The 20,380-nt window shown below is 39.4% G+C and overlaps 6 protein-coding genes across 9 annotated transcripts; 3 read left to right on the top strand and 3 right to left on the bottom strand.

The window, feature by feature from the left end:
- Positions 1-396: 396 nt before the first annotated feature.
- Positions 397-3,540, top strand: LOC104805621 (glucan endo-1,3-beta-glucosidase 2). Its single transcript, XM_010530248.2, has 4 exons — positions 397-584; positions 1,716-2,969; positions 3,057-3,084; positions 3,201-3,540. The coding sequence occupies exons 1-4, from the start codon at positions 509-511 to the stop codon at positions 3,343-3,345; spliced, it is 1,503 nt and encodes a 500-aa protein (XP_010528550.1). The 5' UTR covers positions 397-508; the 3' UTR covers positions 3,346-3,540.
- On the bottom strand, positions 3,340-5,786 carry LOC104805622 (3-ketoacyl-CoA synthase 15). Its single transcript, XM_010530249.2, has 3 exons — positions 5,402-5,786; positions 4,343-4,927; positions 3,340-4,223 (listed from the first exon to the last, which is right to left on the bottom strand). Exons 1-3 carry the CDS (start codon positions 5,750-5,752, stop codon positions 3,684-3,686), a joined length of 1,476 nt encoding a protein of 491 aa, XP_010528551.1. The 5' UTR covers positions 5,753-5,786; the 3' UTR covers positions 3,340-3,683.
- Positions 5,787-7,077: 1,291 nt separating this feature from the next.
- Positions 7,078-8,939, top strand: LOC104805620. Of its 4 annotated transcripts, none has more exons than XM_010530247.1 (5): positions 7,078-7,376; positions 7,517-7,666; positions 7,761-8,019; positions 8,103-8,545; positions 8,644-8,939. In XM_010530247.1, the coding sequence occupies exons 2-5, from the start codon at positions 7,590-7,592 to the stop codon at positions 8,756-8,758; spliced, it is 894 nt and encodes a 297-aa protein (XP_010528549.1). In that variant the 5' UTR covers positions 7,078-7,376; positions 7,517-7,589; the 3' UTR covers positions 8,759-8,939. The 4 variants fall into 4 exon arrangements, with proteins under 4 accessions (XP_010528549.1, XP_010528548.1, XP_010528547.1 ...); XM_010530246.1 differs by having other exon boundaries at positions 7,511-7,666; XM_010530245.1 differs by having other exon boundaries at positions 7,501-7,666; positions 7,761-7,998.
- Positions 8,940-9,047: 108 nt separating this feature from the next.
- Positions 9,048-10,873, bottom strand: LOC104805619 (GDSL esterase/lipase At5g37690). The gene is made up of 6 exons (XM_010530243.1): positions 10,618-10,873; positions 10,205-10,335; positions 9,987-10,113; positions 9,756-9,868; positions 9,424-9,673; positions 9,048-9,312 (listed from the first exon to the last, which is right to left on the bottom strand). Exons 1-6 carry the CDS (start codon positions 10,859-10,861, stop codon positions 9,095-9,097), a joined length of 1,083 nt encoding a protein of 360 aa, XP_010528545.1. The 5' UTR covers positions 10,862-10,873; the 3' UTR covers positions 9,048-9,094.
- Positions 10,874-11,626: 753 nt separating this feature from the next.
- LOC104805617 lies at positions 11,627-15,060 on the bottom strand. The gene is made up of 13 exons (XM_010530239.2): positions 14,933-15,060; positions 14,294-14,571; positions 14,017-14,154; positions 13,807-13,880; positions 13,448-13,524; positions 13,298-13,369; positions 13,029-13,097; positions 12,875-12,921; positions 12,666-12,777; positions 12,500-12,568; positions 12,314-12,417; positions 12,107-12,182; positions 11,627-11,966 (listed from the first exon to the last, which is right to left on the bottom strand). The coding sequence occupies exons 2-13, from the start codon at positions 14,551-14,553 to the stop codon at positions 11,793-11,795; spliced, it is 1,272 nt and encodes a 423-aa protein (XP_010528541.1). The 5' UTR covers positions 14,554-14,571; positions 14,933-15,060; the 3' UTR covers positions 11,627-11,792.
- Positions 15,061-15,278: 218 nt separating this feature from the next.
- Positions 15,279-17,857, top strand: LOC104805618 (pentatricopeptide repeat-containing protein At1g66345, mitochondrial). Its single transcript, XM_010530241.1, has 2 exons — positions 15,279-15,631; positions 15,990-17,857. Exon 2 carries the CDS (start codon positions 16,000-16,002, stop codon positions 17,614-17,616), a length of 1,617 nt encoding a protein of 538 aa, XP_010528543.1. The 5' UTR covers positions 15,279-15,631; positions 15,990-15,999; the 3' UTR covers positions 17,617-17,857.
- The last annotated feature ends 2,523 nt before the right edge of the window (positions 17,858-20,380 follow it).

Here is a 20,380-nt window from a genome sequence, read left to right as displayed (position 1 = left end):
ATCGTGAGCGAGTGATTATAAATTTTATGACATATTACCAAACATCAAAATTTTGATATATATAAAAAGGAAATTTAATTTTAGTTCGAAATAAAAGCTCATGAATGATGATAAAATATTAAAAATATATAATTATGAATTGGATTTACTCCGTGTAGTTTCTATTTGAAATTTATAGAAGACCGTTGGATTTCTCTCTCTCTTAACTCATTTCGAAATCTGAAGAAGACATCTACACCGTCCATTTACTGTAACATCTCTCTCTCTCTCTCTCTCCCCCTTTCGAAATCACCAATTTCCTAACCTTTTCTTCGTACTTTTTCCCCTGATGTCTACAACTTTACCCTCGATTTCTCTCCATTTCTCCTTTTTTTTTTGGGTCGGATCCCATCTTTCCCTTTTCTGAGGTTTTATTCCTCGCAAAGTCTCAGTTTTTAGACACCCATTTCGCTCCTCTGTTTCTTGTCTCTTCGGGTTTCCTCGGATTCTCAAAAGGTCGACCCTTTCCATGGCTCTTCATCTCCATCTTCTTTCTCTTGTCCTTGTTCTTGCTGCAGCTTCTTCGCGGGTGTCAGCTGATGAAGGTGAGTTCATGTTCATGTATGTGCGTATGTCTCTATTTCGATAAATTTGTTTCGGCGTGTTTTGATCTTGAACTTGGGATTCGCTGCTCGAGAATCGCACGGTTTCGAGTTTAAAATCCAGTTTCAGCCCCAAAATCAATGGAAGAGAGAAGAAACTCTTTCCCTCTTTTCTTGATGTCTGAACTAGGGAAGTGAAATCTCCTTGCATGTCTTCTTCTGGAACCTAAGGAGCTCAAACGTTTTCTTTTGGGGCACATTTGTTTAGTAAGATTCCGACATTTAAGAGGTTGATCTTCCAAATTAACTGATATTTAAATACTTAGAACACCTAATGACAAGAACTTGAGTTTCTCTGTAAGCTTTCTGGGATCTGGAGGGTTGGCTTTTGCATATTGTTTGGCTGTATCTGTGCGTTTTGAGGGTTTTGGCATTGAATGGCTACATATTTGTGGCAGGTGGGTTGCTTTAAATGTTTAGCTAAAGAAACAAGAATGGTGGTTTATGCTATAATTTATTAAAGGATAAAAAATCCAGCTTGGGTTCTTCGTTTTGTAGTTAAAAAGAAAGAGCAGAAATCTGACAAGAATATAGTTGTTTTTAGATATGGCACTTGTAATGGTTTGTGGCAAATCTGCTTCAGGGATCTAGAGTTCAAGGTTTTTGGTGCATACCAACCAATAGACTGAACATACCATAGACATATGTGGTGATTTTGTTCTAAACTTAGCTCGAAATATCATGTCCAAATCACCTAGTAGCGAAGAGATCTACTGTCGTAAAGGGTAAATCTTGTTGCTTTCTTTACTCCACCTTGCCGAAACCGCGGTTGAGAATATCCTGAAATTCATTTATAGTTTTGTTAAGTTTTTGTTACAGCCCCAACATCAGAAAGTGTGTTTTAGGTTGCGGTTATGGCCTTGGCCATTTCGTTCTGAAGTGCCTGATCTTTTGCGAAGTCATAGCGTTATACCATGATCTGGTTTACCATGTTCGCAATTGCATCCGGTTTTGCAGTACCAAGTATCTTGGCATCTTACTTTGATATGAATGATGCCTTTTCATGTCATTGGAAGTAAAAAGGTTCGGTCTTTAACCAGTATGTCTTGTGTTTTACCTTTTCTTTCATTGCAGGAGCCTTCATAGGAGTGAACATAGGGACAGATCTCTCTGACATGCCGCATCCAACACAAGTTGTAGCTCTTCTCAAGGCTCAGCAAATCAAACATATCCGCCTTTATGATTCTGACCCAGGAATGCTGATTGCCCTTTCAAACACTGGCATCAAAGTGGTTGTCTCAGTTCCTAATGATCAGCTCCTAGGAATCGGTCAATCAAATTCCACCGCTGCCAATTGGGTCAAACGCAACGTCATCGCTCATTACCCTGCCACGAATATCACTGCCATTGCTGTAGGCTCTGAGGTTCTGACCACTCTTCCCAATGCTGCTCCTATTCTGGTGAATGCTATTAAAAATATTCACTCGGCTCTACTCTCTGCAAATCTTGATGGTCGGATAAAGGTTTCTACTCCATTGTCCACCGATTTGATCCTCGACCCTTTTCCTCCATCACAAGCCTTCTTTAACCGCTCATGGAATCTGGTTCTGGTCCCCTTGCTAAGCTTCTTGCAGTCCACGGATTCATATCTCATGCTCAACGTGTATCCTTACGACGACTATATGCGATCAAACGGAGTGATTCCTCTGGACTATGCCCTATTCAAACCAATCCCTCCGAATAAAGAAGCTGTGGACTCTAACACACTTGTTCACTACTCAAATGCCTTTGATGCTGTTGTTGATGCTGCCTATTTCGCCATGGAATTCGTCAACTTCACTAAGATTCCTGTCGTGGTGACTGAATCGGGTTGGCCTTCAAAGGGTGATTCCAACGAGCCGGATGCCACTCTTGAAAACGCCAACACATACAACAGCAATCTTATCAGACATGTACTGAACAAGACAGGAACTCCCAAGCGTCCGGGAATTGCAGTGAGCACTTACATTTACGAGCTCTACAACGAGGACACGAAACCCGGACCGCTGTCTGAGAAAAATTGGGGACTGTTTGATGCGAATGGTGACCCGGTCTACATTCTACAGTTAACTGATTCAGGGTCGATTTTGGCAAATGACACGACCAACCAGACATACTGCACTGCAAGAGAAGGGGCTGACCCGAAGATGCTTCAAGCGGCTCTTGACTGGGCATGTGGCCCGGGGAAGGTAGATTGCTTGCCAATAAAGCAAGGAGAGGCTTGCTATGAACCGGATAATGTGGTTGCACACGCGAATTATGCATTTGATACATATTATCATAAGATGGGGAACAATCCGGATGCCTGTAATTTCAACGGTGTTGCTTCCATCACAACAACAGATCCAAGTAAGCTTTTCGTTTGAATCGGACTTCTTTTTGAACGTTTGATACAACTACGTCTTGACGCTTTATCTGATCTTTGATCGAATGCAGGTCATGGTTCATGCGTGTTTGCCGGAAGGTAATTATCATAAGATGGGCTACTAAGTTATTGCCACTTAAGCATCAAAGCTGTAAGCTTTTAGTAAAAGAAACACAAAAGATTCAAACTTTGATATCTTTTTAACTATTTTCCAGCCGCGGAGGTGGAAGGAACGGAACATTGGTCAACATAACAGCGCCGTCCATGAATTCCACGAGTTCGGGGTTCAATACCGGCATGTTTTATAGTCGGGGTATGTCGAACGTATTAACTGTGATTCTGAGTCTGATCTTCTTGTGAAAATTCTTGTGGGGGCATTGGCGCATTGGAGTATCTTGGTTATGTCAGAAAGCTTTTGGCCGGAATGTCCAGGTCTCAATTGGTTTGGTGTAGTATTAGTGGTTGGAGTAGATTTGCAAGGAGATTGTGATGAATGATGATTCAATTTTGTATACAGAATCTGAAACATTTGGGTTATTTTCCTCTGTTCAAAGTTGTTTTGTTGTTTCTAACTTTCACAAGATTGCCGTCGAAAAAGGCATATAGCAGGACTCTTATAATGTTCTAGCACTGTAATTAGGGTTTTAGGGTAGAAGGGACATCATGACATGAAATTACAAAGATACCCGCTGGACGAGTCAGAGGGTCCAGGGAGTGTATTTTGGGGGTTGGATGTCACGAAGTGACTTCCACACAACGCTGTTACACTTGAACCCTGACCCGAAAGCCATCTGCCAAACCCTATCCCCTCGCTTCATCCGTTTCTTGTGCTCCAAGTAAGCCAGCTCATACCAGATGCTACTGCTCGACGTATTCCCAAACCGTCTCAACGTCATCCTCGACGCCTCCATGTACTCTTCCGTCAAGTTCAAGTTCTTCTGGATCTCGTCTAGCGCCTTTTCGCTCGATGCCAACACGCAAAGATGCTCGAAGGCTAGCTTGTAGTTTGGGATGTAGGGTTTCTCAGAAACCGACGACAGTAGCTTGGCGAAGAAGTGAGCTTGCTCGGAAACTGGCAGTACCAGAGGCCCTAGCGTCGTGATATTCGCTTTCAGAGCGTGGCCGCCGACTTCTATAACGTCTTTCGATACGTACAGGCCTTGCTTCCCTCCTTCGTCTTCCCTAAGCTGTATGCTCTTGTTGCTCTTCTCGTCCATTCCCTTGTGCGTTCTCACAAGCTGTTTTCAGATCATATTTATTATTTGAGTTTTCATAAAACCAAATCCCTAAAAACCCGAAACCATCTTACAAAACCGAGTTTTTTTCAATGTAATGTTCAAGAAAAAGGAATCCGAACCTGCTTGAGTTCATACTTGGCACGCCACCTATCAAGACGTCGACTCGAGAGCAAGATAGCGGCGGCTCCCATCCGAAAGAAGCAATTCGGCATGAGAAGATCGAGATTGTTGCCGGAATACCAAGTGGAACTGACAACCTCAGTGCTCACGACCAACGCATAAGATCCGAGATGGGCATTCAACAGATCTTTGGCCAAATCAACGGCTATGATTCCGGCGGCACACCCCATTCCTCCGAGGTTGTAGCTCTCGGTGTTATGCCTCAGCTTGTAATGATTGATCACCATCGCCGACAGGGAAGGCGTCGTGTTCAGGACACCGCAGTTCAGGACGAGGATCTTGATGTTCTTGACGGAGACGCTGGTGGCGGCGAGGAGATCGTTGATGGCTCCGAAGATAACCATGGCGGCTTCTTCACGGCCGTCACGGAGGTTGACGGTGTGGCCCGGCTCGAATATCACTCTCGGGAGATAGCTCTCGTCTCCTATCCCCGATTTCTCGAGCACTCGCTGTTGGTACTCGATGGCCGTTTCGTCGAAGTGGCCGGATTTTCTCGCCAGCTCGATGAATTCGGCTTTCGATATCTGTTTCGAAAGAGAATTGATGACGATCCATCATCCCAACGCCTCAAGAATCTTTCTATTTTTTTTAATCCTTAGCTCAGACAATGAATAAGACATTGTAAAATGTAAAAATTTAATTCGTAGGATGAGAAATTCAGCTAAATTACTTAAAAACCCTATATAATATTTATAAGGGCGTTTTTACACAAAAAAAAAAATATTTATAAGGGCACTATTGGAATTATTTGTATTTAACGTTTTCATCTACCTATATAATGGCCAATAATGTTATAATCTGCTCCTCGTCACTCTCGTATACTACGCACAAAAACTGTTTCCCAATAATTTAATGGCCAATAATGTTATAACATATAGGTGTAATAAACTTATATAATGCTTTAATGGCTGCATATATACATAACGATTTAATTTAGGATATAAAATGGTAAATATAATTATAATTCAATGTTAAAGAGTGGGATGACGTGGAATCACCTTGAGGTGATGGGGAGGGCGGTAACAGGCGAAGTCGACGAGATACACGGAACGAGGAGAGATGGAAAGGAAGAGATAGAGGAAGACGAAGGACAAGGAGAAGATGGGGAGGGTGAGCATTCCGAGGCGGAAGGCAAAGGCGAGGAGGAGGAGGAGAAGGGGGAGGGCGAAGAAGAAGAAGGAGTGTCCGTACGTCAGAAGGTATACGTATCCGAGCCGTACGTATCTCAGGTTCACCGAGCTCAGAAAATCCGGCAACCCTCTTCGAACCCTAACCCTAAAACTCGGAGATCCTTCGTGAACTCCATCGTTCACGATCTCCGTGGACAATACTTCGCCATTTCTCTCCATTTCTCCTTTTTTTTTTGGGTCGGATCCCAAGAGATTGCATGAGATTTTCATGTAAGTGCATGTTGACGTCGAATATATATAAACAAAACATATGTGTATATATGCGTGTATGTATATGTATATGTATATGTATGTAGAAATGGATTGATGTCAGACAAATTAAAGAGGTTGTCTTTGGTGCATGACTTCGTCAAACTGGCTGGTCCTTAGCAATCACACAATACGTGTGTTTTTTGTTCCCAATTAGGGCATTAATAATTTAATAATCACACAATTAGGGCATTGTTTCTAAATCTGAGGTTCAATCCGGTTTTCTAATTTTTTTTATTATATTCTTAGATTTTTTTAAAAAAATTTTGTTTTCCAAAAAAAAAAAGAAAAAGACATGAAAGTCCGAAATATTACATATGCGTTTCGATTGCATAAAAGTTTAATTATGAATAAAGACTCAATATCATGTTTTTGGATAGTAGCTTATCTATAACTCTTTTTTAATAAAATAAATACATTTCTTCGTTCAATGCGACAAAAAAAAAAGGTTAAATATCAGATTCTGAACTGGTTTGTAAGATTATGACACGTGACAAAAATGGGCCCAGAAAACGTAACCCATGTAAGGGAAATTCAAACTGGGCCTCATACATATTTGTGTTTCAAATGGGCCGGTGAGACCTGGTCCAAAGGCATGTGATTGTGAATTATTGGAGATTTTTCTTTCGATTTCACTCAAATTAAAATTTATCATTTTATTTTCATTTCCAATTTATCTCTCCATTGAAAATAATAAAATCAGAAACTAGTTTAATGCCTAAAGAAACTTAATTACGATGAACAATTAGAAAAAAAAAAAGATCATTTAGAAAGCATCAATGATTTTCGATGGCATATGTAGATTAATACGAATAATAGAATGATTTTTCACCAAAATAATAAAATGATCAAAAGCTATTTTTTGTTTGAAAATTTTATTTTCAAATTTTTTATTTGTAGTTTTAATAACATATATATAATTATTTTTTAAAAATCATTCTTTTTTAAATCAAAATTTTATTTGTATTAAAAATATTGAACTTATAAAACTATTTGTATTTATGGCGATATCCCCAAAAATTAATGTACTTTTATGGCGATATCCCCAAAAATTAATGTACTTTTTTAAAACTATTTGTATTTATAATTGAATTTTAATTAATATAATTTTAAAAGTCACATTCAGTTAATTTTTATATTTTAAAGTAAATTTAATTTCTATACGATCTTATTTCATTCAATTTAATTCGGATATATACATATGCGCTCCCTAGTTAAAACACAAAACCCTTTGCCACAAAACCCTACGCTTACATCTCGTCATCTTCGTTTTGTTCGCAACCCTAAAAAGAGCTCAGCTCAGACGAATGATCTGTCTCAGCATTTCATCTTGATCTTAGCCCGCCTCTTCCTGTTCTTGGCAGAGCGCATCGTCCCCAGATTTTTCCGGATTCGAGAAAAAAGAGGGGAAATTTTGCCCTGTTTTCGATCGTTGATGGGTTCCCGTGGATGTTCCATTCAAGCATGATCACTCAAACTATGCGGAATCTCAAAATCTCACTTGCCAGATTCTCGAATCGCTCCTCCATAACCGGTAAGAGTTTTTCCTCCACTTTGATCGGATCTCAGCAAGAACTTTTTACCCCAAAATCTCGATTCTTTTTCGTAGAAACAGTACTTTTTTTTTGGGAAGAATTATTCTGGTGAAAGCCTTATAGTGTCTGCTAGGTTCAGGAATTTGGTGTCGAGGACTGTTGTTGAGTGCCACCATGGGAGGTCCTACGCTTCCTCCTCCGTTGCTTCTCAGATGGCATCCATGTCCAAGGTTGGGACAAGGCTCTCGAGGGACGAGCGTCGAGCTCTGGTGGTGTCTTTCGTGACCAGGTAACTCAGATTCTGGACAACATTTGTTTAGATTCAGACAAAGCAAGCTTTGCCCTAGTCGAATTCTTAGACAGATACTCCCACTATGCTTCAGATATAGAGCAACTAATGGAGGAAAGTTCCCTAACCTTAAAGCTACTCACAAGGAAGTAGGAGGCAGTTATTACATCGTCAGGGATATTTTTCAAGAACTGAAATTCGAGTCCCAAACTCCTTCCGTGAGCTCCGCTCAAGATCTCTCCATGGAAATAGTAGCTTCCGAAAACAGTGATTCATCACTGGCTATGAACGAATCAGATACTGATGGCCACTCCCGAAATCCTGCCCATGATGTAAGATCTTCTTCTGTGGTTGTGAGTATCTTGTTTTTTCTCCCATCATCTACTGGTCATTCATGTGAGTTCACTTGACGGATTACCCTTGCGTATGCTTACAGGTCGGTGGTACTGATGTTGTTGAGGCAGAAGCTAATTGTGTGACGGGTGATGTAGATGTCTCTGATCCTGGTTCGGATAAAAGTAGCGATACTTCTGTCATTATTGCGAAAGTTGATGAATTGCGTAATAGAGGCATGGAAACGATGCCTCAGAATGGTGTTGAAAGTAAAGGGGATAGCATTGACCATCTTCCCAGTGATAATAGTCAAAGTGATGTAGTTTCAGATGCTTGCTTCGAAAATGCAGATCCTGAAAAAGAACCGAGCTTGTCTGAAAACTTCAAGACATGCGAAGGTCAGAAAGTGGACGAAGAAACACACACAACATCGTATCCAGTCTCTGAAAATCCTAAAGATAACACGAAGACCGAAAACTCAATGCACTTAGGTGGTCAGGAATCGAAAGGAGACCATATTCCTCTTGAAGCAGAAAACATGGCCAGGTAACTTGTGGGATGAAACTTGATTCATATCGGTCTGCTCATCTTGAGCCCGTTATATCGGTATATCTACACTGTGATTATATCTGTTCTCGTTACAGGGAAGAAGCTTTGGATGGAGGGGCAGGTGAGGTGAAAACAAAGAGACAAGGAAGTGTTTGGAGCAACCTAAAGTGGATGGCCGAGGGAATCATGAGCTTTTGGAGAAAAGGGTAGGTAGTATAGTCAGATGAAACACCACCAGGGTTAAGCTATTGTTCCTCTTAGTGTAGGAAAATTGCCCATTGAGGAAAGATCAAAGCTTGAGACATACTTGGAAAGGATATAGGTTAGATCGGGATAATGTAAAACAGTGGTTGTGATTTTTGGAATATACATATGATTGTTATGCGAACCATTATCACTCTTTGTGCACATCATTTGTGACAGAGACATTGTTTCTTGATTGTCTGAAACAATGTCTCTGTCTTGACATTGTTTCTTGATTGTCTGAATACACGACAGAGAGAACAAAGCTCATAAGAGATATTATTACTTGGAGATACAATTCTTTTAATGGGGATTTGGGGATGGAGATGGAGATGGAGATGGAGAAGAGAGAAGGGCGGAGAAGAGTTTATCGGCTAGGATTTGATTGGCCGCATCCGACGGATGAAATGCGTCCCAAAATACATAGTCTTTTCGATTACCACAAAGCTTTGAACTCGGAAGACATAACCCTCCAATGCTTGTGTCCACGTTGCAGCACGACTTGTCCGATATCTTAAACCCTGCATTTTTTTAATTAATTTTATTTTAATTTACCTTAAAATATATGCGAAACGATTTAATTCCTTCAATTTCGGGTTTATATGGTGAAATTAACAAAAACGAATATTTACCGTAACGGATGGGATGGTCGATGAGGTCGAGAACGGCGGGGTAAGTGTCGGCGAACACGAATTTAGCTCCGGGGAGATGTTTGTTGAGTTCTTCTAGAAGCTTCTGAGATCTCGAGTTGAATTGTAGGACCCACTCGTTTACACGTGTGAGGCACGTGCCCTTCTTGGATTTGACTCTCTGTGAAGGGATGCAGCCCAATGGGCCTAAACCGTGGAATACCAACTTCCTCGCTCCCAATCGGTACAGTTTCTGGTTCGTTACGTATACCGACCGGTTTAGAAAGGATTTATTATGTAATTGATGAGATTAAAAATGGTGAAAATTTTGGTACCGTGAGCTGAGTATTTAGGGTTGAAACAAGAAGTTCTACGAAATCATCGTGTGTGTATTGCTGCCCATCTGCCATGAATGGCTGCAAGAAATTGTTCACATAATCATTGCTTCCTATTCCCAACACAACGAAAATAAAATTAAAAATTAGTGGTTATTTTTTTAAAAAATATTTTCAAAAAAAAAAGTGTTGCAAATATTAGAGGGAGAAGAAAAAATTAAGTTAAATTACCAATGCCGATGAAGAACATGGCATCATTAACATGCTTGTTGGCTGCGGTATCTCCGATTTTGGATCTAATTATTTCTTTCGTCTTTTTAAAATAATTTATCTGATCGTCAAATGTCATTCTTTGTATCTGTTACACAAATTTGTTAATATAATTAAATGAAAAAAATATATTTATTAGAGAGGGAATGAGTTTGGAGAAGAAAAAAAAGGGAAATTACGAAATAAAGGCCGGTCTCGTTGAGAATTCCAGCTCCTCCGGAGGCGTAGTTAATTCCGCTGAGAAACGATGCGTCGTCGTTTTGTGACAGCGACAGATAAGGCGGCGGCGATGGAATCCCAAGCTTCTCAGCTGTTCTTATTATATATTTATATAAAATAAATAAATATACATTTACACACATTAAAAAGGTTAAAATGAGAACAAATAAATCTCATGAAGCTTCGTTGTTAATCCATACCGAATATATATGATTATAAATTATAATGATACCGTAATCTAATGCTTAATTAAGCATTAGTTCTAAACTATTTGTTTTCGATTATGGTTATTATAATAATAAAATTCGAAACAAAAAAAATCATGAAAGAGTGAAAAGAGAGAGAGCACTGGAAGAGTGTAATATATCAGTACATATGATATCACCGATGGTCCTGCCGTTGGTGAATCTGCCGGTGGCCTTACCGCCGGGAAAATCGACACCGTACCATTGATAATCCGATCTCGCTAGCGAATACTGCAAGTGATTATTGTTGCCCACTTCCGTCAACGAGTCCCCGAAAATGTACGTCACGAGTGATGCGGCCGAGGCCGAGCCCGAGCCCATGACGGCGGCCAAGATCACGACGGCGCCGGACACTGTTAGGTTCTTCCTCATTTTGTTTTAATCTTAAACCGCTTCGGACAATCTGGAAGCGTGTCTTTCTTGAGGTTATATATAGTGAAAAAGGATTGATTATTTTGTTATTTATTTTGTATTAATTTTCTCAATAATGCCCATTTCTCCAAGTTTTTTTTTTAACATATTAGGTAAAGTGTGTGAGTGCATGGAATATTCTTACCAAAATAAAATAAAATAAAAAAACTTTTTTGAGTTTTTGGTTATTGCATGCATTGATTTTTGGTCCGTTTACTTGTATTTGAGTAAGTTTAATTTTCACAAGTTATTATGGATTTGGTGGGTAACACAAATATCCGTGAGAGTAGTAAAGCAGTTGGCCAACGGACGTCGGCTAGTCACAACCGTCTAGATTTATTTGGTTTGGTTCCATGCATAGATAATATTTACCGCTGTAAAAATATATAACCCACTCCTTTAAGTAATATATATATATATATTAGTTTATGCATTAATATTATTTATTAGAACAAAATTATGAAACATTGTATATATATTGATCATACAATATGATTTTTGGTCCAATAGACATCCTGCTTTTTACTATAACCTTTTTTACATTTTTATTACTCTTATGAATTGAGTTTTGAGAGGTTTTTAACACTTCTAGTCAGATAGGAAACACAAGTAATTACCAATATCAAATCTCGTAAACGCATTTACATAAGTTTTTTCACCAAAAACACACACACTTTACATATGTTTTTTTTCCGCAGATTGTTGAACCGATTTTTGTGGAAAATATTGGAGGATTGAGTGTGTGAATGTTCTGTTTATGGGAGAAGTTTAGGGTTAATCCTTACATATGTCTTTGATACATTACCAAAATATAACATTCTACAAAACGTCTATTGTAAAACATTCTATTTCTGTGTTGCAAAATATCTACAGTTTTAGGACAAAGTTCAGATCAGACGTGGTCGCCGCCATTGCCGACGTCATCATCCTCAGAGGAAGTGGTGTTGTTCATCGTCATCATAAACCTCAGTGAGTCCCCTTCTTCGATCTCCCACTGCTTCTTCAACTCGTATATCGCTCTCGAAGCCGCCTCTGCTATCGCCGGGTTACTGTCCTCCGCCAGCCTCTGCATTAAAAAAAAAACCATTTGCAAAAACCGAAGCTTTTATGGCTAACCCGTCTCGTGAATTCGGTACGTAAAAAGGGTTCTGAAGATTCTCCAGGACAAGACAGGATCGATCCGAAGGTAGTTTGATGTTCTTTTACCTGTAATGCTCCCATGCCTGCGTTTCCCAGAGTCCACATGGAAGGTGCCGCCGCTAAGGCATTAGCCAAAGCTTGTCTGCACCAGAAACAAAAACACATACTGTCAAGAATTTATCTTCAAACCAATATCGTTAATGCTTGCCCGAAGAGACGAGGAAGAAAAAACAGGTACAGAATTTGTGTCGATGGACGAAGAAGACGCGGTACCTTGTATTGTCGTCAGGAGAGCTTGAACATTCAGCCAAGAGAGAAGCACTGCTTTTTCCATCCATTGCATCGAGATCGATCAGCGTTGCAATCAACAACTCAAGCTGTTACGTAAGAAAAAGAAAACATCGATCTCAGTTTTCACTAATAAAAGTCTACGAATTTCATATGTAATGGGTTTTGAACCTCTTCGGGATCGGTATAATCGATTCCATCGGCTTCCGAGAGAGCTGATGCCATGCTCCGGTAAGCTTCCTGTCCAATGTCCAGAGGATCGATCAATGGAAAGATCATTTTTTCCATTAATTCTGTTGATTATAAGAACAGATAATGACTATAGTCGGAATCGGACCTCGATAGCTTCTATACGATCAGATGAAACTTCCCCAGGGAAAAACTCGAGAGCTCTTCCGTTCTTCTCGAGGGATATACAGTCTGTCATAGAATTACCCGATGGAACCCCTCTATCACAAAACAACATCAGTTGATTTTTGGGATTTTGATATCTATCTAAATGACAGGAAACAACATGAGACGTTCTCAGAAAGTATCGGTTCTTACAAGTTATACATTTTCCGTACCATCATGTCGTGAATATTCTTGATGAACTGGATCAACGCCAAAGAACACGATGTAAACATGGATTAGGAAGTAGAACAAGAAAGAAATCGAATCAAACATCAAAATTTACAATGAATCGGGGTTTTAGTCTCACCTCTAGAGCCATTAGGGCATCCTCCATTGCCCGTTGTTTAGCACGGAAATCTGCTCGCCTTAAATCTGCCTGGAAACGGAAGGATGATCGATCATTCCTTTGATTCCACTTCTTAACTTTTCCTAGAAGTATGCCTATGAACCCTTTTTCACTTAGTCCATCTATCAGAAATTACCATCATACAACAAACGTTCTTTCGGGTTTCGTTACTAATAATACAACATGTTTTCCAATGAAATCAAGAAGGCATTCGGCATTTCATATGTTACCTCTAAGGCTCCATCACTCCAATGCTTCTCAGCAGCGTTTTTCAATTTAGACTGAGCTTTGTTCTTCAAGATCTATGAACAAAAAAAACAGAAAAAAAATTAGAAGATCGAGTATCCCGTAAAATGTTGAGAAAGAGAGGAGAATCATACAGTAGCGATATGATGAAGACGCTCTGCCTTTCTCTTGACACCACGGTCTATTTTCTCAGTATCTTCTCTTGCCCGAGCTTCACATCAAACCCGCAAAGAAAAGGTTAAAAATCTTAGTGTAAAGGGAAAAACTGCATCTCGGAAAAAAAAAGCATGAATCAGCAACATTAAACGCATGAGAGATGGAATACCGAGATTCGAACATTTCGACAATTTCCAGAACATAACTTCAAAATTCATCAAGGTAACATTACTTCACATCAACCTAGACTTTCCATACATGATTCATCCTAAACATCTAAGCGGTCCAACCGACAAATTCACATAGACTTGCCCCTCAAATGTAAAATGATGCTTACCGTCCAGTTTAAGAAACTCTGATCCGAGAATGGCAATGTCTTGACGTGCACGAGCATCAAGCCTCACAATGCCGCTGCAGAAAAGTATCACACAAATCAACATAGCCAAACCCGAAATTCACATTTTTCCTACCTACATATGATAAAGAAGCACAGCCAAAACCTTGCAGTTCTAGAAATTAGGAGCGAACGTTGGATATGAAAGAATACCGAGAAAGAAGAACTAAGTCATTACGAGCCCTTTCGTTCACAAACTTAGCATCATTGGAAACATATTCCACCACGACCCGGCTTGAGTTGTCTGTTCTACTCGGCATTACTTGGCCCTCACCTTCACTTTCTTCAGAGCTGATACATCGCCAAGAAAAGCTTTTAACATTGAAATAAAGCAGTGTGGCCACTGATCATAGAATTTAGCTTTCATCATTTCAGATTAAAAAGTTGTTTGGGCAAATCTCAAGAGCCAAGAATCAAAGTCACCATATACCATTTCGTAGACTCTTTAGATTCTGTGTCTCGTGACTTTCCGAGAAAGCATAGAGTGGAAGATCTTCGAGAATTGGCTAAAGCAACGGGTTTTACATTAAAACCCTGTAACCCTTCAAGGTTGGATCCCGATCTAGCAACTCGAGGATGATCATTGCTTCTTTTTGGCCAAAAGGGTAATAAAACTCTAAGTGATCTTGAGGCATTTGCCCTCTTAGCCAGAATGGTACCATTTGGAACCTTGTTCACATTAAGAGCCATTCTGAAGAATCTGAACTCCTACACATACACACACATATATATATATATATATAAGCACACCATCGAATAGCAATGATTTAGCAACATAGCCAATTTGTTATGGATACTTGAACTTGTGGTCGATGTTTAGGCGAAATCAAAGGATTCCGAAGATAATAAATATTTTGATTTTGCAGAAAAGAGATGCAATTCTCAGCCGAGGTAGTAGCCTTTATCTCCAAGGGGATTGCATGTAGAATCATAATTCCTTTAAACAAACATAAGAAAACAATACATGACTTCAATTCTTGAAAAACCTAACAGGCAAAGACCGTGGCGCAACCGACAGATTACATTCTTAAAGAACCCGAACAAATAGAGAGATTGATACTTCACCGACCTCGAATTCGCGACTCCGACAGCAACCAAAATAAAATCTAAGACGAACCCACCAAGAAAAATTCCGAATTTAACAGCTACAAATCAGAAAGATAACAAACGGATACAAACGGATGCAGCCCGAGAGAGAGAGAAGGAACTAACTTGGGGGGAGAAAAAGATGAGAAAAGGAAAGAGAAAGTGGGTAAGAAATGGGTAGAGGAAGAGGACAAAAATCAAGAATTATGGATTGAAGTGAAATGGCAACCACAAGGGTTACATGCGGCCCAGTGAGAGCCAACGATACGATAAAAACCCTTATGAATACAAAAAAATCATTTTCGTGGCTTTACATTTATCTACTAACTTGACCACCCAAGTAAATTGTGTGTGTGTGAATCATCCAATCTAACTTATAATCCAACAATGACATAACCTACGGTATCCGGCTTGATCTTGTTGATAAACGACATGTCAGGATTGGGGCTGATGTGGGTCCCACGTAATCCACTGTTCCAGCGTCTGTTCGAATTTGAGTTTTGTCGACCGATGATTACCCGAGAGGACGATCCAAGACTCTCGAAACTTACGATTTGTTTCATTTGAAATCTTCGATCGAAGATCAGAAACCATGCTCTTGCCTTTCACCCATGATTCTTCAACAATTTCAGTTTGCAGTACTTTGATGTAACTTTACAAACATCAACGCCAGTTAACAATGGTCATAGCTCTGTTCTTCTGTCTTCAAGTTCACAAAAGTTCATAATCGTCCTGTTTTTTTTAATAAGAGATCAGAGATGTTATTGGGTTTCAAAATAAGAAGAGACCCATCCAAATCTGTTTCTACTAGGATTCTCTGCAATGCAATGTGGACGGAGGATTCAATGTGAACGCTGGTTTGGAGAAAGATTTCATCTTTTTCAAAAGTTTGAAATTTTAATTTTTTTTGGTAAAAAAAAGTTCGAATTTTTAGTACAATCACCCCAATGCAATTTGATTTTAACTTAGTTTCCTGATATATCAAATTGGTGTTTTCTTCTCCTCGATCATGTGTTGACGCTCGGACCTCGGTGATACAGAAGCACAGCAATGGCGTCACTTCGTCGAAACGTCTCTCTTCTCGTCTCGAAACGTTACAGAAAACGCAGCCCATTCTTCTCCTTCCTCCACACTGAAACTACTCCGAACAACGAAGAACAATTTCTCGTCGACGCCATTTCCGAATCCTTACGAAACGGCGACGACTGGGAAGCTCTATCCGAGAAGTTCTCCGCCGTGGATTTCTCCGACACCCTCGTCGAGAAAGTGCTTCTGCGGTTCAGACAGCCCGAGAACGCTAAACGCGCGTTGAGTTTCTTCCACTGGTCCGCTAAATCCTGGAACCGCCGACACGGGATCTCGTCCTACGCCGTCGCGATTCACATCCTCGTCAGAGCCTGCTTGTTCATCGACGCTCGTGCTCTGATCGAATCGGTTTTGGTGAGATCTTCACAAGGCTGTTCATCTGGCTCCCCTGTTCTTGATCCCTTGTTGGCCACGTACGAGGTTTCGTGTTCTTCTCCTCTTGTGTTTGATCTGTTGGTTCAGGGATATGCAAAGCTCCGGTTTTTGGATCTGGGTTTCGATGTTTGTCTGAAATTGGGTGATCATGGGTTCTCTCTGAGTGTGATAACATTCAATACTTTGATCCATTTCTCTCTGAAATCGGATCGAAACGATCTCGTCTGGAGAATGTACGAACGTGCGATCGAGAAACGAACTTATCCGAACGAAACAACGACTCAGATAATGATTAATGCGCTGTGCAAGGAAGGGAAGTTGAAGGAGACTGTAGATACTCTGGATAGGATACAAGGTAAGAGATGTTCTCCTCCAGTGATCGTTAACACGAGTTTGATTCTTAGGGTTTTGGAAGAGGGTAGAATCGAACAGTGCATGAGCCTGTTGAAGAGATTGTTGCAGAAGAACATGATTCTCGATACAATTGGCTATTCTCTAGTAGTATGCGCGAAGGTGAAGCTCGGAGATATGGTGTCTGCACGCAGAGTGTTCGACGAAATGCTTCACAGAGGTTTCAACCCTAATTCGTTTGTCTACACAGCTTTTATCAGAGGGTATTGCGAAAAGGGCGAAATCGATGAGGCCAACCGGATGTTTTCTGAGATGGAGGATGTGAGTTTGAGTCCGTATGGTGAAACATTCGATCTTCTCATCAAGGGTTGCTCAAGATTCGGGAGAGAAGACGAAAGCTTGAGCTACTGCGAGAAAATGATCGGTAAAGGGTTTCTTCCTAGTTGCTCGGCTTTCAACGAGCTCGTGGAGAGGCTAAGTAAGATTGAGAACGTGAAACAAGCGAACGAAATCCTAACCACATTGATCGATAAAGGGTTTGTCCCCAATGAAGCTACCTACACTCACATGATTCGAGGGTTTGCGAAAGGAGACGACTTTCAAGAAGCTCTCAAGCTGTTGTACGAAATGGAGTATCGAAATCTCTCTCCAGGTCCTAAGGTGTTGAAATCGCTCATTCTATGCCTTTGCTCGTGCGGGAAAGTAGAGGCCGGGGAAAGGTGCTTGAGAACTATGAAGGGAAGATCGATGCAGCCTGATGCGGATATATACGAGGCTTTGATCAAAGGATACCACAAAATCGGCGATAAAAGGAATGCGAGTAGAATTTATGATGAGATGGTGTCTAACCCATGATTCAAACCAACGGGTTTGTGTTTTTTTTTGGGGGGCGAACTCATACATCCACCTTGTGTATTACTCAGGTAGATTGCCATTGAAGTATAGTCATACATCATAAAACAGTATGATCGAGGGTGAGATTATTGCCGATCTTTCGAGAGGAAGAAGAAGAAGCTTTTAGCAAGAAACACAAGTTTATGCAGAGGTTTGCGTCTACATGTAATCCAATAAAAGGAATTATAAAATCTACAATTAATTGATCAAGTGTTTTTATATATATATATATATATTTGTTTGGGGAACCTGCTGTCCGGTCGGACCCCGCAACGCCTTACAGCCCAATGGACCGGACGGAAACGACATTGCGGACAGTAAATCTCCACTTCTACGTGCACGAACTTGCGACACATACGTAAAAGGTAAATTAGCCGTAACTGACAGGTGACATGTGAATGGTAAGGAGTCGAACTCCTAACCTTTCGATATGTTGAACATGTTGTTGTTTACCAACTCACGTGGGAGTTTTCCCTAAATGATCGAGTGTTATTTCACAAACCACACAATACCAATGATGAGTCATATTATCAACAACTTAAAACCTGTTTTGAGGTTCGTAAAGAAATCCATTTTGAAGTGTGGATAGGAAATTTAAAATGTTCCAAATGTAGTTTCAAAGGCTCTAAAGGAATTTAACTTTGCTGATAATACGATCCATCTTCTAGAATGCCAAAAATCATTTTACGTGGCTTTAAACTTTTTACCGACACTGTAATCCTATCATCACTTCACATGTAACCAAATTAATTGATGAAAATGACGGTAAAAAAAAAAATGTAAGAGGGGAGAGGGGGTGCTACTCTTACTCCCCACCACCATGTGTCACATGAAAAGGCATGTTGGAGTTGTTTTGGCTAGACAATTCCTTCAATGGCCTTTAAAGGACCCTCCCCTTTATTCCCATTTTGTAAGTAAATAAATAAATAAATAGAAAAATAGAAAATGGTTTATTCACAACAAAAATTGTGCAAAAGGACCCCTTGTGTTTGGGGGACCAAATGGGATTTTGATCAATTGATTCCTTCTTGTTGGGACCAGATAACAAAAGAACGTGACATGATTTGATTATATTCAACCCAAACTGCTTTTATTTTGTGTTTTTTGATTCATTGCATGGGGATGGTTTCATAAATTAAAATAGCAATGTAAATTTTACATTGAAACACTTAATTGCATGTTTGTTTTTCATATATACACACACATATACAACCCAAGATCTGAATATATATTTCCTTAATCCGTAAAAGAAACTACATTGAGATGGAAATATCATGGCATGGATCATAACATGCATTTGTACTATATAGCCATTAGTATATATGAAAACGTTTATGGTAGATATTGTTCACGTTACACTCTACATACATACATAGTTACATACATACATATATATATAGTGTGTATATTTAAAATCCGAATTCTCTCCAATCATAGATTGGTGAGTCATCGTTGCTACTATTACCATTTCATCTCAAAAGCGATGCCACTCCGAGATGGGGAAAATGACATGGAACGTTAAGTCACATGGGACGAGATTTAGGGTCTAGTCCCCACATCAACATGAATACATGCGTCACATATATATACACACATATATATATATATATATATGTGTGTGTGTTAAGCATTAATCATTCATTGTATTGTGGACCTCATACACTTGGAGGGTGATTTCGGGAATTTCGTCTCCATGTTTTCCTTTCCCGAATCGGCAAAGGAATTATTGGTCCGGTTTTGGCCTACCAAAACTGTTCAACCACTTGAATTCATTCTTAGTACTAACAACGTCCACCACTTCACTTTTACATTTGCTCAGTCAATTCATTTTCCCCGTAATCAAATATATGAATACATGAACCCTTTTTTTTATATATATAAAATGATTCTCTATGAATCCAATCTCTTGTAACAGTAGATTCAATTACGTATAGTATATATATGAATATACCGTTCCATCCTCAAATTGCCGGCCGGTAGGTTTCCATGCATCATGCACATGGGTTTGGATGACACTTTTAAAAATTTGTGGCCCCCTGTGTAAAAGTTTGTTAATCAAAAGCTGAAATATTATAGTGAACTTCCATGAGAATTATACTCATGAACTTCCATGAGAATTATACTCATCCATTTGATATTCATAAATTCCTATAAATCCACTGCATATAATTATATATCCCCAACATTATATATGTGCCATCTAAAGTAACAAATTAAATTAGAGTTCATCGATTTTAACGTTATAACGTATAGTATTTTTTGTTAACAAGAATATTCATGTCCAATTAATTTTGTAATCAATTAATGCATGTATATAAGATATCTTGAACGAACTATATATTAATGGTCAAAGAGATCACATTTATGCATCATATATTCGTACGTTGAGATTTGATCTTTGATCTAAATCAATACGCCCAATATTCGTTGAGGTTTTTGTGAATTTTCATGACATTCCAAATCCAATCATATCAGAGTGAAAAATGAATAAAAGGTCAAAAACCCTAATTTAAAAAGATAAATAGTGTTGGACGACATTAGGAAACAATGGACCCTACGCTCAGAAACAAGAATCCATGTAACGTGGCATTGTCGTGCGTCTATTTCTAATTATATTACCTTTTCTTTTACAATTAAGCATGTAGCCGATCTCTTCCATTAAATAAAACTTGCTCGTGCATATATATATATATATATATATATATATATATATATATATATATAT

Source organism: Tarenaya hassleriana, unplaced genomic scaffold, assembly GCF_000463585.1.
Source record: "Tarenaya hassleriana unplaced genomic scaffold, ASM46358v1 Cleome11, whole genome shotgun sequence".
Taxonomy (NCBI): Eukaryota; Viridiplantae; Streptophyta; class Magnoliopsida; order Brassicales; family Cleomaceae; genus Tarenaya; species Tarenaya hassleriana.
The sequence above is the reverse complement of the archived record's forward strand: the minus strand, read 5'-3'. Positions and strand labels throughout refer to the sequence as shown.

Excerpts from the sequence above, each read along its gene's own strand:
- LOC104805621 (XM_010530248.2), top strand. The coding sequence starts at position 509 with ATGGCTCTTCATCTCCATCTTCTTTCTCTTGTCCTTGTTCTTGCTGCA. Across the intron at positions 2,970-3,056 it reads CATCACAACAACAGATCCAA|GTCATGGTTCATGCGTGTTT; the intron begins GTAAGCTTTTCG and ends GATCGAATGCAG. Across the intron at positions 3,085-3,200 it reads TCATGCGTGTTTGCCGGAAG|CCGCGGAGGTGGAAGGAACG; the intron begins GTAATTATCATA and ends ACTATTTTCCAG.
- LOC104805622 (XM_010530249.2), bottom strand. The coding sequence starts at position 5,752 with ATGGAGAGAAATGGCGAAGTATTGTCCACGGAGATCGTGAACGATGGA. Across the intron at positions 4,928-5,401 it reads GCCCTCCCCATCACCTCAAG|ATATCGAAAGCCGAATTCAT; the intron begins GTGATTCCACGT and ends CTTTCGAAACAG. Across the intron at positions 4,224-4,342 it reads CCAAGTATGAACTCAAGCAG|CTTGTGAGAACGCACAAGGG; the intron begins GTTCGGATTCCT and ends ATCTGAAAACAG.
- LOC104805620 (XM_010530244.1), top strand. The coding sequence starts at position 7,292 with ATGTTCCATTCAAGCATGATCACTCAAACTATGCGGAATCTCAAAATC. Across the intron at positions 7,667-7,760 it reads GTGGTGTCTTTCGTGACCAG|ATATAGAGCAACTAATGGAG; the intron begins GTAACTCAGATT and ends ACTATGCTTCAG. Across the intron at positions 8,020-8,102 it reads TAAGATCTTCTTCTGTGGTT|GTCGGTGGTACTGATGTTGT; the intron begins GTGAGTATCTTG and ends GTATGCTTACAG.
- LOC104805619 (XM_010530243.1), bottom strand. The coding sequence starts at position 10,861 with ATGAGGAAGAACCTAACAGTGTCCGGCGCCGTCGTGATCTTGGCCGCC. Across the intron at positions 9,674-9,755 it reads CCCTAAATACTCAGCTCACG|AAACTGTACCGATTGGGAGC; the intron begins GTACCAAAATTT and ends GTAACGAACCAG. Across the intron at positions 9,313-9,423 it reads CGACCATCCCATCCGTTACG|GGTTTAAGATATCGGACAAG; the intron begins GTAAATATTCGT and ends AAAAAAATGCAG.
- LOC104805617 (XM_010530239.2), bottom strand. The coding sequence starts at position 14,553 with ATGGCTCTTAATGTGAACAAGGTTCCAAATGGTACCATTCTGGCTAAG. Across the intron at positions 13,370-13,447 it reads GTCTTCATCATATCGCTACT|ATCTTGAAGAACAAAGCTCA; the intron begins GTATGATTCTCC and ends TTTTGTTCATAG. Across the intron at positions 12,418-12,499 it reads ATTATACCGATCCCGAAGAG|CTTGAGTTGTTGATTGCAAC; the intron begins GTTCAAAACCCA and ends CTTACGTAACAG.
- LOC104805618 (XM_010530241.1), top strand. The coding sequence starts at position 16,000 with ATGGCGTCACTTCGTCGAAACGTCTCTCTTCTCGTCTCGAAACGTTAC.